General features: G+C 36.7%; 1 protein-coding gene across 1 annotated transcript in view; it reads left to right on the top strand.

Moving 5' to 3' along the window:
- Positions 1 to 12,409, top strand: part of COL19A1 (collagen type XIX alpha 1 chain) — a 123,411-nt gene that overhangs the window by 6,508 nt on the left and 104,494 nt on the right. Inside the window, exon 2 of the mRNA XM_072410185.1 lies at positions 60 to 104. Coding sequence (XP_072266286.1) covers positions 60 to 104 — 45 coding nt within the window. The remainder of the gene's footprint in view (positions 1 to 59; positions 105 to 12,409) is intronic.

Consider the following 12,409-nt stretch of genomic DNA (forward strand, 5'->3'; position numbering starts at 1 on the left):
TTTTTGAAACATTTGTGTATAATTTTCAACTTTTTTGCACCTATGTTTACTTGCAATAGGGAATTGCTGGTTCAGATGGTCCCCCAGGAAAAGAAGGCCAAAGGGTAAGTAACTTTAGAGACCCATGTAAATCAAGTATGGCTAATTCTATTATACAGGTGGTCCAAAAATAACATTTTATAACATTAATCTATAAGTAGTCTCTGCAACACATGTGTATATATATATATTTATATATGAAATACATATATTTCATAGGATATGTTGAAGTTTCCTGGTTTAGTCAAATGTATTAGCTAGAACAAGTTTAAAGATGGCAAAACAAAAATAGATTTGACCTAAATTTATTATCGGATACTACACAGCAACATCACTGTTCAATAGAATTCCAATATATTGTAGTCACATTGGTATAGCTATGTCAATGCCTAAATATCTGTCATTGTTTAATAGTTTGTATTTTCTGCCTTAAATTTTGTTTTTTAAATGTGTTTTTCAAATTATGCAGTGTCAGGTCATAGCCCTTTAGCACCTGAGGCGAAGATGCTAAAATAATCTAAAGAAAACATACTAGTAAAATAGTAGGGATGCCAAAATGTGAGTTTTTTTAGTAGTAGGTTGCAACCAGCTAGAGGGAAGTGGGGCACATATATAGTATTTTAAAAATTAGGTCATTCAGACTGCATGAAATATGGTATCTTTTATGTTACAAACAAAAAATGTATAACACATCAATCCTTTGCCACAAATTTATTTGGTATAGCACCAATAAAGCCTTTACAACCTAACTACAATAGATAAAATATTTATATCAGATTATTATCTATCCATATAGCACTGGCTATATAGTTACAGTGTAACATTATGTTTTAAAATTCGGAGCTCTCAGTGGCCCCGAGATAATGTGTCTGCAAATGTAAATGTATCTGCCACATATTTCGTATATGTATGCACCATCACCCCCATCATTAAAAAAAAAAAACAAAAAACATTTAACTGCTCCCAAATGCCAGTAAAGACGTAATACAGAAGTTGTATTTTTAAGGAAGATATTTTTATCATTCCTTACCAGTGATATACTTGGCATCTAATATTTAATTTTAAAAATGTTTTACTGTTTACTAATACAGGGATATACAGAGCTCTCAAAAACTCTGCATAATTAGAAGTGTAATATTTCATTTATCACCCATTATTAACAAATATATATCCTTATTTTATACAGGTATAACTTTATTGTAGCGATAGAAGATTTACATTGTCCCACTGATAAGTGTTTAGTATTTTATGCTCATCAAGAACCTTTCCATTACAGGAGTTATTGAAGCTCCACACCAGGAGCTTCAAAAACTTCTGGCTATAACAAGGGCACTAGGAACTAATGCCCAAAGTGGTGCCTTTTTAGTGTTTTTGCATGCCTAAAGCTGCTAAACTCCAGTCATGCATGCAAAATACTAATTTAATTTACCTACATAACAAAAAGTTATGTAATATTTGAACAGTTGTTAAAATATATTTAGATTGAACTAATATATGTTCCTGGATTTCATTAATTTTGCTGTAATACCCTGGGAAGCAGCATGAGAGAGGGGGTCAGCACTCTCATCCAGTTAGTCTTCTGTCTAATGGGGTAGCACAGGATTAAACGAATATGACTTAGGCTGCTTTAGGCTTCATTGGTTTAGACAGGCGTCCTGGACCAAGCTTCATGATAAATCTGCTGTGTAGTTTGAAGAAAGTCCGAATCCTTACTGCTTAAGGTCAAATTTAGGTCCTTCAAAAACTACAAACACATTTAGCCTCCTGGCTCCTTCCCTCTTCAAAGGTATCTGTTCTACACACCTAAAATTTGAGAGAACTCCTTGCATTTCCAAGCATACAGGCTATATGAACATTATGCAGCCAATTATGCAGCCAAAATTATGTCAGTAATTTCTGATGATATGAAAAAGTATGTTTAAATGTTTTGCAGATAAGATGCTTAAAGTTATAGTTGCCATCTCTTCTGGATTGCATGGGACACCTCCAACCCTTCAGCTGTTGTTCTTCTACAAATCATAGTTTTCACCTTGTTGCCCTAATAGTTATTAGGTCCTCAGTATATATCAGCTGTTAACATTAGTTAATGTCGAATGTTTGTTCCCTTTCCTTCATTATGCAAGTAAAATACAAACTCTGCTATTAACATTTTACTATATGCATTTTTTAGGATGCTTGAAGTACTTGCAAGTTTCAGATTTCCTACCAGCTGAATAGGAGCCAAGAAAAAGATCATTAAAACCAGTAAAATAGATTATTAAAACTACAATATATGCTTGAATTTTGCATACATAATGGTAGAAGCAATAGAGTTTTTAATGAGAATCTGTGAAATCTTTAATATAAAGACTGTACTGCCTTTAAATTGAATCAGAACATTTGAAGTTCATTAGGAATGTGTAAAAGAACTTGTTATTAGTGGAATTCATCTTAAAAAATACTATATAATACATGAATGTGAAAGGTGTTCAAGGTTGTCTTCAAGCGAAAATTATTGAGTGGGCACTCCATTTTATTACTGGATATTTGGCATACTTATCGGTTCTTGCTCCCATTGATAACAAATTAGAGAATATAAAGTTTATATTGGAATATGTTTTTTTATTAAGCTGCTATCCAATGCTTTCAATTTTATATTGGGCTTTTACTCCCTTAGACCCACCATACTGGTTTATTTTGATAGTGATTCCTTGGGTACACAAAACATACAAGATATACAGGTTGACAATTGAAAATCCGGCCATAGATAATCCTGTTCCTTCAATTTTCCGGCATGAATTCAGAGCGCATTTTCAATACAGGGACTGTAGTATACTGTTTGGCCACTTATGTTTTAATGGCACTGTTTTCCAAAAACAGCTGTTAGGTCTGCTTGCTACACTAAATACACGTTGACATGTCCCTGCTGAATTTTGGAAAATCCAGCACTCCTCAGGTCTGAAGGTTGCCGCATTTGAATTTTGAATTTTGAATGTCAACCTTTATAGTCATAATTGATATAAAAAAAAATATGTTATGATGTAGTACACAGTGTTGTAAAGTATGCAAGTGTTTTATTACCATGCTAACAATAAAGCAGGCTCCCACTGTGGGTAGAATTTTCATTACAGTATTTGCTGACTTTAATTTATAGTCTATAATATATGCAGTTTACTGTTATCATGAATATTCTCCAGTGGAAGGATATCAGCTTTGCATCTTCATGCTACTCATCCACTCAGTCAAAAGCTGCCCAGAAATTTTGTTGCCAACTGTATCTTAGACTGGGATAACATCAATAGTTTGATGTAAGCAAAAGAAGGATTTCCTTGGTTTCCTGTCCTCTAGAGATGAGATTACTAAACTGCAATTTTGTAAAAAGTCACAAGGTAAGTGACTGCAGGAGGGAGGCTGATCTCCCGGAATTGCATGATACATCTCAGAGCAAGCAAGCATCAAAAACCATCCATAGAAATACATCCTGACTCTGCTTAATGCATGAACATGCAAAAGTAAAGATGGCACCATACTTTTGGAGAGAAAAGCAGATGATATGGGAAGTTTTTGATCTCTGTGATCAGAAATAATTATTTGGAAGTATTCCATATTATATGATTTAGGGTCCTTTTTAACAAAACTTATCAAGCAGTAATTATACAGTAGATATTAAAAGTGTGCACACCCCTGTCAAAATGCCAGGATTGTGTGATTTGTGAAAAAAGAGACCTCAAAAAACACCATCCCCATGGTGAAGCATGGTGGTAGCAGTATCATGCTTTGGGGTTGCTTTTCTTTAGCTTTAGTCAAAGTGGGGGGAATTATGAACAGGTTTAAAAACCAGTCACTTTTGGCCTAAAACCTTAAGGCGTCTGCTAGAAAGCCAAAGATAAACAGAGTTTCACCATTCAAAATGACCATGACTCCAAACATACATCCAAATCAACATAATAATGGCTTTACCAGAAGAAAATTAAAGGTTGGAATAGCCCAGCCAGAGCCCAGACCTAAATACAATGGAAAGTTTGTGGCCTGACTTGAAGAATATTGTTCTTGGAATCAGACAGATTTTCAGTACTTTTCTATGGAAAAGAAAAAATGTGCCATGCTGATAGACTCCTACCCAAGAAGAATAAATGCTGTAAATAAACCAAAAGGAGGTTCAACACAATACCAGTTTAAGGGTATGCAACCAGCCTATTGTACATTTTTGATTCTTTTTATATATGTTCCATAACAGATTTGTTTTTACATTGAATTGAATGTAAAGTACAAGTTAAATACAGGTTATAGGTAATTTCCCACCATTAAAGTTGAGAAAAGTTTTGAAATGAATTCTTGTTTTTATACATCACAAAAACTTGTCATGCTTGCATAAGCATGGATGCCTATTTGAGTGGTGCAGTTGTTTTTTACATACAGAATTGTGTCCTGCTTGCCACAATTTTTTTCACTTACTTGTATTGCTATAAAAGGGGGGTTGACAAGGCCCTTATATCATAGCATTTTGCATGTGGCAGGTACTCTCCATGTTGATGATTAGGGAAGGAGAGAGGGAGGAAAAGGACAAATAGGAGGTGCACCACTGTGTCCTCTCATAGTAAATTCCATAGTATTTACCATAATAAATATTAGCATTTGTTAGCAGTCAGTATTTTAACGATTCCTTATGAGACTGCTGTACTAATGTTAGATTGTCTTAAGCAGAAAAAACTAATATCTGTACGAGGCTTTTGTTTGAACCAAATAAAAACCTTAAGACTGCCATTGTATGTCTATAGGTAGTCCCTTTTTTGTATGAACAAACTAATCTCAGGACAAAACAAAAGAAAAGCCAGCAAAACAGATAATGTACTTGAGGGAGGTAAGAAAATGAGTATGGAGAAAACACTAAACAAGAGGTGGGTTGCAAAAATGTAATCTTGCATAATGGCATTATAAAGGTAAAATCTCAATATTTCAATGCTCAGATCACAAACCACAGAGAATTAAATAGTCTTCTGTGCATGTTGCTATAACAACCAATTGTTAAATTAAAAAGCAAGGACTTTAAGCACTAGCAATATCAAAAGTATAAATCTGCATTAAAAATGCTTGGTGAGGTAATAAAATAATACAATTTAATCAAGATGTTGAAAAAAATAAAACTTGAAAAGAAAAGTACTTTAGCATAGCTATACCTTCAAAGTAATCAGTACATGTGCTTTAAATTGTTCTATTGATTATTTGGTATATTATAATGGTCATAATAGATAAAAACTTTGCTAAACTATTTTTTTGCCCCATATAGTACTGCACTGTGATTTAAGTAAATAACAAAATAAAATATTTAAATACATATATGTAAACTCGTAATGAATAGTAATTCTATTTCCCATGGTTCTGCGAAATTTCGGCGAACCAATTTGCGAAACCATCCGAAGATCGAGGAAATTATAACAGGAGGATTCACAAGATTCCTTGGGAATCCTTCTGATTGCGATCTTCGGGCCACTAGAGGTTAATTAACCTCTAGTGCCGGGGATCACACTGTTATAAAAATCAGAGAGATTTTTTTTTTATTTTTTTTTAATTTAAAATTCAACTTTGGTATGCGAAAACACCCGAATTTGCAGCGAGATCGAGTTTTAAAAACTCGCTCACTAATCCCTAATTGCTCTCTCTGACTTCCCCGCCTTTTATTTTGCCTGTCAGCGGGCAAAATAAAAGGCTTATACTTTGCAGCATTGCCTCTCGGGCATGTGGAAATGCCTTTTCATGTTTTAACCCCCCTAGCGTTCTAATTCTGTCAGTTTTTTTATGCAAAAAGTAATCCTATTTTTTTTTTTTTTGCATAGAAATATTTTTTTATATTGTGGGCCTGTAATTCTTAGGATTAACTCCCGGGTATGATAATTATATTTATTATATTCATAAATTATAATATAATACATAATTATAAATCATTATTATAAAAAATAATGAAATATTAGACCACAACAATGTAATTTATCAAAAAAAAAATTTTTAACAAAAATTTCTCACTGAAATTTTCCAAACAAGGGTGCAATAGTATTGATAAATTATATTATAAATTAAATGCAGATTTTAGAAAAAAAAAATATTTACATTTTTAGTAGACATTCCCGGTGTGGTAGATATTGAAACAGGGTGCTGCACAAAGTCCAACATCACAGTCAGGACAGTAGAACCTGGTTTCCTTGCGTTTCTTCCTTCCTCTGTCATCGGTCTTTGAGCAGCAAACCACGCACATCCTTGTAGGTGCCGCCTTTTTCTGGGTTGGTGGGATGTATTCAGTGAAGTGACGACCGGTCAGGCGTTCTGGGTTGACAATGGTGGAAGCACGACGTCCAGGTCTATTCATAGCCACTGATGATGTTTGGTGGTTCTTGACTATGGATTCAGAAACTTGCAAAATCAAGTCTGAATGATTCACAGGCCTCTGACAATTTTTTTTTGTACAGAACGTAGGCATTCCATAGGCACTGCTCAACTAGATACCTGAAAATCTTCTTGTAGTACTTTCTTTGCTGTTTCCTCATCGCTGGGTAGAATGTCATGGCTTGGTCAGCTCTGTCGACACCTCCCATGGTGTTGTTGTAGTCAACCACCACCTGTGGCTTCATCACTTCTTCCCCACGTTTTGTGTGTACCAGAACGGTGGAGGCATCATGGACTGTACTCATCAGGCACACATCTTTCTTCTCACGCCATCTTAGGGCCATCATTTTGTCTTTCTGCCAGGCAACAATTTCTCCTCTTCAGCTTCCCTTTTGCAAACAGTGATGGCAGGTTGCGCCGGTTAGCCCTAACAGTTCCATACGCTTCTGTTCTGTGTTGCAGAAGGAACTCATAAACCTCAGGAGAGGTGTAGAAATTGTCAGTTGTGACACAATAGCCCTGACCCAGCAATGGCTCAATGAGGAATAGCACTGAAGATGTTGCCAATCCATAATGGCTGTATCTGGGGTTGAACTGTGTCCCTTTTCCAGTGTTACAGTACCATATTCCATATGTAGCCAGATGAGGATTTGCACAGCATATAGGTCTTCACGCCAAATCGTGCCCTCTTTGATGCAATGTACTGCACCCAGCTGAGCCTCCCCTTGTAAGCCATTACTCTTTCGTCAATGCTGACATCTCTTTCTGGCACATAGGTTTGCTGGAAATTTTGTAGAATCATCTGAAACACTTCCCAAATTTTCTTGAGTTTTGGTGCAGGATGGCTAGTCTCATCAAATTCTTCATTGTTTGCGAAGTGCAGGTACTTCATGATGAGGGAAAAGCGGTATTCTGGCATGGCTGTGCCAAAGAATAGAATGGTAATCATTTTTTTCTTGGACCAGTACCACTTCTGCACGGGTTTACCCACAACTCCCTGCAGGATCGCCAAGCCAAAAAACAGCCAAATGTCATCCTTGGTCACAGGTTCCAACTTTCTGCTTCTTGCAAACCTCAGGTGTGGAGCACCTTGTTGTTGTCCAGCGTACCTGCATAAAACAAAATAAAAATTTATTTTAGGATATGTTCTTTTATAGTGTGAAGGTTGCAAGTAATATGTTAGCAAACACAGAGCAGCATATATGTTTGCATAAAAAAAAAATTAGCAAAAAATGTTAAAAAGTTAGCAAACACAGAGCAGCACACATGTTGGTATAAAAAAATTTAGCAAAAAAATTTAAAAAGTTAGCAAACACAGAGCAGCACACATGTTGGCATAAAAAATATTAGCAAAAAATTTCAAAAAGTTAGCAAACACAGAGCAGCACACATATGCATAAAAAAATTTAGCACAAAACTTTAAAAAGTTAGCAAACACTAAATGGAAATCCTGGCGGTGCTGCCTGGTCTGCATCAAGGTCAATAGGACACCATGTGCGCACAGGTTCAGAATCATCACTCAGTTCATGTTCGCTGTCCGATTTCCTGGTGAATCACTATCGCTCGATTCCACAAGGGACTCCAAATCGCTATTGCTGCATTCAAATTCCTCCAAAACAGCGCTTGCGCTGGCGACATGCCATTTAGAATGCCATGCGGTCTCCAGCAATCAGTCAGGGACAATCAAGGTCAAAGACAAAGTGATGAAATGAAACATTCAGGAAGTGATCTCTAAGTCATCAAGGGCTAATAGTTTGCAAAATGTAAATCAGGGCACTGGGCAATGATGCTTGGTGCACTACAATATGTATTTTGATACTTTTATTGTGTGTTTTTTGGTGTATTTTACTGTAAATAAAAAGTAAAAGCAGATTACATAGTAATCTGCTTTTAAATTTCCCGCCCCCACAATCCATCGCATCACCCGGAAGATGTCACACATCTTGCCGGGTGATGCGGTGGGGATGTCTCCGCCATGCTCATTCTCCTGCTCGCATTACCCGGAGGCTGATTTCCAGGTGATGCGAGCAGCTGCAGTAGATTCCGGGGGTGATGCCCCCGGGGAATTGCTGCTGCCACCACCCCCAGAATTTACTATTGATGATCGCATCTGCAGTTAAATGCGATGCACCATGCAGAAATCCTGCATGCTGCATCGCACCTAACTGCAGATGTGTGCAGCGGGGTGGTGGGGACCCGGGCGGTGTTTAAAAGCAGATTACTCTGTAATCTGCATTTAAATTTCCCGCCTGGTCACGCCCCCTGATGGATAGGCGCCTAGGCATCACAGCGGGACCGTCTGATCGCTGCTGGAGTGCGGGGCTAAGGTAAGGGGGATCCCCAAACTTACCCCAAGTGTGACTCGGGGTTACCGCTTTTTGCATAGTTTTCCCACCCAGAGTCACACCCGGGATTACCGCTAGGGGGGTTAATTCATATAGAAGTTTTTTCCCAATCTAAGTCACCCGATTTTGTGCCTGCGTCGGGTGATGTAGGAAGAAGAACCCGGAAGAAGAGAAGAAGATGAATATCGGGACGACGCGGGTCCCAATGGAAGAAACCAGCCGACGGATCAACAAAACTCTGCAGGATTAAAGGGAAGTGTGAGTTTTTCTGTTTTGGGTGGATTTGGTTTTACTTCCTCTTTATCAGGGAAACTTATATTCACCTTCCCTTCAAATGTGTTTCTTATGAGAGTCAAACCAAGTGTAAATTCTGGGCTGATAATAGTCAACTCTCTCAATAGGTGATTATCAGGCTCAAGCACTGCATGCTGGGAGGCGGTCACATGTTTTCCTATACCTGGGGCTCAGAAGATATTTGCAACAGCTCAAGAGTAGCAGTGGAGCTACAGTGGAGCATAGCAAAGATGAGTGTGAAAAGATTAGGGGATGGGCTAGTATGAGAAAGGGGGAAATTGTTATAGGAAACTAACCTCACCTTTGGACACCATTGGATGTGGCTCTACCAAATAATTCATCATTTTATGAACATATCAGCAGGTGATTTATTCACTTATCTAATAAAAATAATTTGTGTCTTTTTGGTATTAAGTCAGAAACTATAAAACTGTGGATAACTGAGCATGCTAATTGTCCTAGACATAAACATGTTGCGCTCTCTCTCTCTCTCTCTCTCTCTCTCTCTGTGTGTGTGTGTATATATATATATATATATATATATATATATATATATATATATATATTAGTACAATTAAGATATGCAATCTTAAAATATATATATATATAAATATTTCTTTTTTTTAAGATTGCATATATTAATTGTACTCTTTACATTACTTTTTTGTGAACTTTAGCATAATCACAGCAAGCCGCACCCTGTTAGGGACAATAAATACACATCAAGAGATTACAGTTGCATTCAACAGAGCACAATTTAATTTTCAACAATTGCTTCTTTAGGTCTTTCAGTGTTTTTCTTTTTGAAATGTGCAGTCTCAAATCCTTTAAATGGAGTAGCAAGGGCCATTGCAAACTGTTATTGAGCTCTTCAGGGCAGAAAATCATTGTGCCAGCAAAATCCCAGTTACAGCATTGTGTACACTCAAATTCTATAAAAGAAGAAAAGAAAAAACATTATTAATTTCTTTTGTTATAGAACTGAAGCAGTCCTGAAAAATAAGACTCAGAGATGAGCTCCGCCAGCATTCTCATGAGATTGTTTTTGTGTGAATGTCATTTCCACAGTGCTGCTTGAACATCACTATAAGAATTATTATTAGTAGCTCAATAACAGAATTACTTCTTTCTGTTGTAAATCCTAATTTTCATTTTACAGAAGTCTTGGAACTTTTCATCATTTTTTGGATTGTGTGGGTTTAACATGTATTATTACTGTCTGAGTGTTTTGTGAACTAATTTTTCTAAATTATCTTTACACAATTAATTTGCACTTAAGATTTAATTTATTTATTGCATATACTTTATTTACAAGGTCATTTACTGTGTTTATGATTCAGTTAATTCAGCAAATTCAGTGTTTCCTGGTATTGATGGAAAAACTTTAGACTGTAGAGATTATAGAGGAAGGAAGGAAGCTCCCTTTTTTGTCACTGTTAATGGAAGATTCTTGCATTCATTAACGATATAACGTCAGGGTACATGTCTCAGCCTCTTCCTTGTGCTATTCCGTGTGTCCTCAATGAGTTATTTTTTTCTAATCTTCATTGGAAATCACTGGCATGGTACCAATGGATTGGCATGAGGTCATTGTGATTCCTATCTTTAAAAAGGGAAATAAATGTGTGTATCTCTTCTAGAGCTAAAGTAAAACCAGAAGTGAATTTTTCAATGTAATAGGTAATAGTGGTCTCTACTCATTAGCAAATATAAGCAGGTTCTTCAAAAAAACAAAATGAAAAAAAACAAAGGGTTATTGACTGAAACTGGCTTAGTTATTCCTTGATTTAAAGGCCAATGAAATAGTATGCCTGGGGGGCGGGGTTGAGAAGGCAGTGCAGGAGTGTTTTTAATTTCACCAATTCTCAGAGACTGATGTAAACACCTACAATAAGTAATTCCTACCTAAAGTGGCAATACTATCTTCTGGGGTGAACTTACCTTTTACAATTTTACCTGTATGGGAGCTGTGCCAGGAAAAAGCATTTGCAGTGATAAAAAAAAAAATAGAGCAGAACTACAGTTTGCTATTGAACATATAGAAAATGACCTGGCCTTTTGGAATGATTCACTGTGAACTGATAAATTAAAGATTGAATAGTCTGACGATAGTAACAGTAGAAAAATTTGTTGCAAAGCAAAGACAGCATTTCAGGGAAAGAACATTGTATGAACTGTGAAACATGATGATAGAGGTGGTGTGGTATCTGTTTGCTTTACTGCTTCTTGAATTTGACATTTCATGAAAGAAAATCCAACTGAAGTAACTTTTCATCGAGCAGTATTTAAGCAGTAATTGATGTAAGACATTGGTTGAACAGATCTGCAAAACATTTACCCCAAATAATTTTTACCAGAGGCAGCAATAGCAGCTTTTGAGTGTTATGAGGTTGCTGTGGGGAATTGCAACAGGTTTACAGTGTTGATTTGCATCATTTAAAGGCAGCACATGGTCAATTTTGATCAAAACAAAGCTCAGGCTCTTGCTCAGGTCCTTTATTGTAGCTCGAAAACAAACAATAGACCAGGTGGGCCACTAACTATCTTTGGTCGTTCCTTCTCTAACTAACAGAGAAATACAAAACAAAGTTTGTTTGCGTAAAGAAAATTTGACAGCTTACACTTAAGCAGTTGTCTCTGGAGCTATTTTTCCTTGCAGCTTTGGTAAGCCACTGGGCTAGTAAACTGCTGATTCTCTAAATAGCCCCCCTCTCTGTGCTCACTAAGTATAGGGCAAGAACCAGACATGGACCGGGTGACCAAGGATCCCTCCCAACTCTTGCTTGGCCTTGTTCAAGACCCTTAAAACACACCCCATATTAGACCTTTCCAGCCAAGCCATGGGACATTTTGTCTCGGTGTGCACACTTTTTCATATTTCAGGTAATGTTTTGATGAAAAGAAAAAAAAAATTTGGGTCTTACAGTATTACCGTAGGGATTTGTTGGATGAACTTTTTACACATGATTGTATATAGACCTTAAGAAGATGTTGTGACAAAAACCTACAAAGATCTAAAAATAGCTAATACGCTTATATGAAATGTAGTTGATACGTGGAGGTGAAAAGGGGAGAGAAGAGGAGGTTTATTTTTACTGGACCTCCCTAAAAACAAACCAGCATCAATGCATGCATTAATCCTTGATTTCTGATTGTGGGAAAGCCAAGTTATACATTCCTGATGGCCATTTGCTCTTTATGCAAAAACACCTCCTTTTATGCATTGAATATGGTGCCCCTAGTGGCAGGAGCTAAGTTAGCTCTAATATGGAACCCAGGGAGTAGGACAGCCATAGAAGGGCATGCTTAGGGGTCCCAGTATAGTAATACATAGTTTCCTACTGAAACGCACTTAACAGAAGCTAATTTGAAAG

The sequence above is a fragment of the Pyxicephalus adspersus genome, chromosome 4 (genome assembly GCF_032062135.1).
Source record: "Pyxicephalus adspersus chromosome 4, UCB_Pads_2.0, whole genome shotgun sequence".
NCBI classification, from domain to species: Eukaryota; Metazoa; Chordata; class Amphibia; order Anura; family Pyxicephalidae; genus Pyxicephalus; species Pyxicephalus adspersus.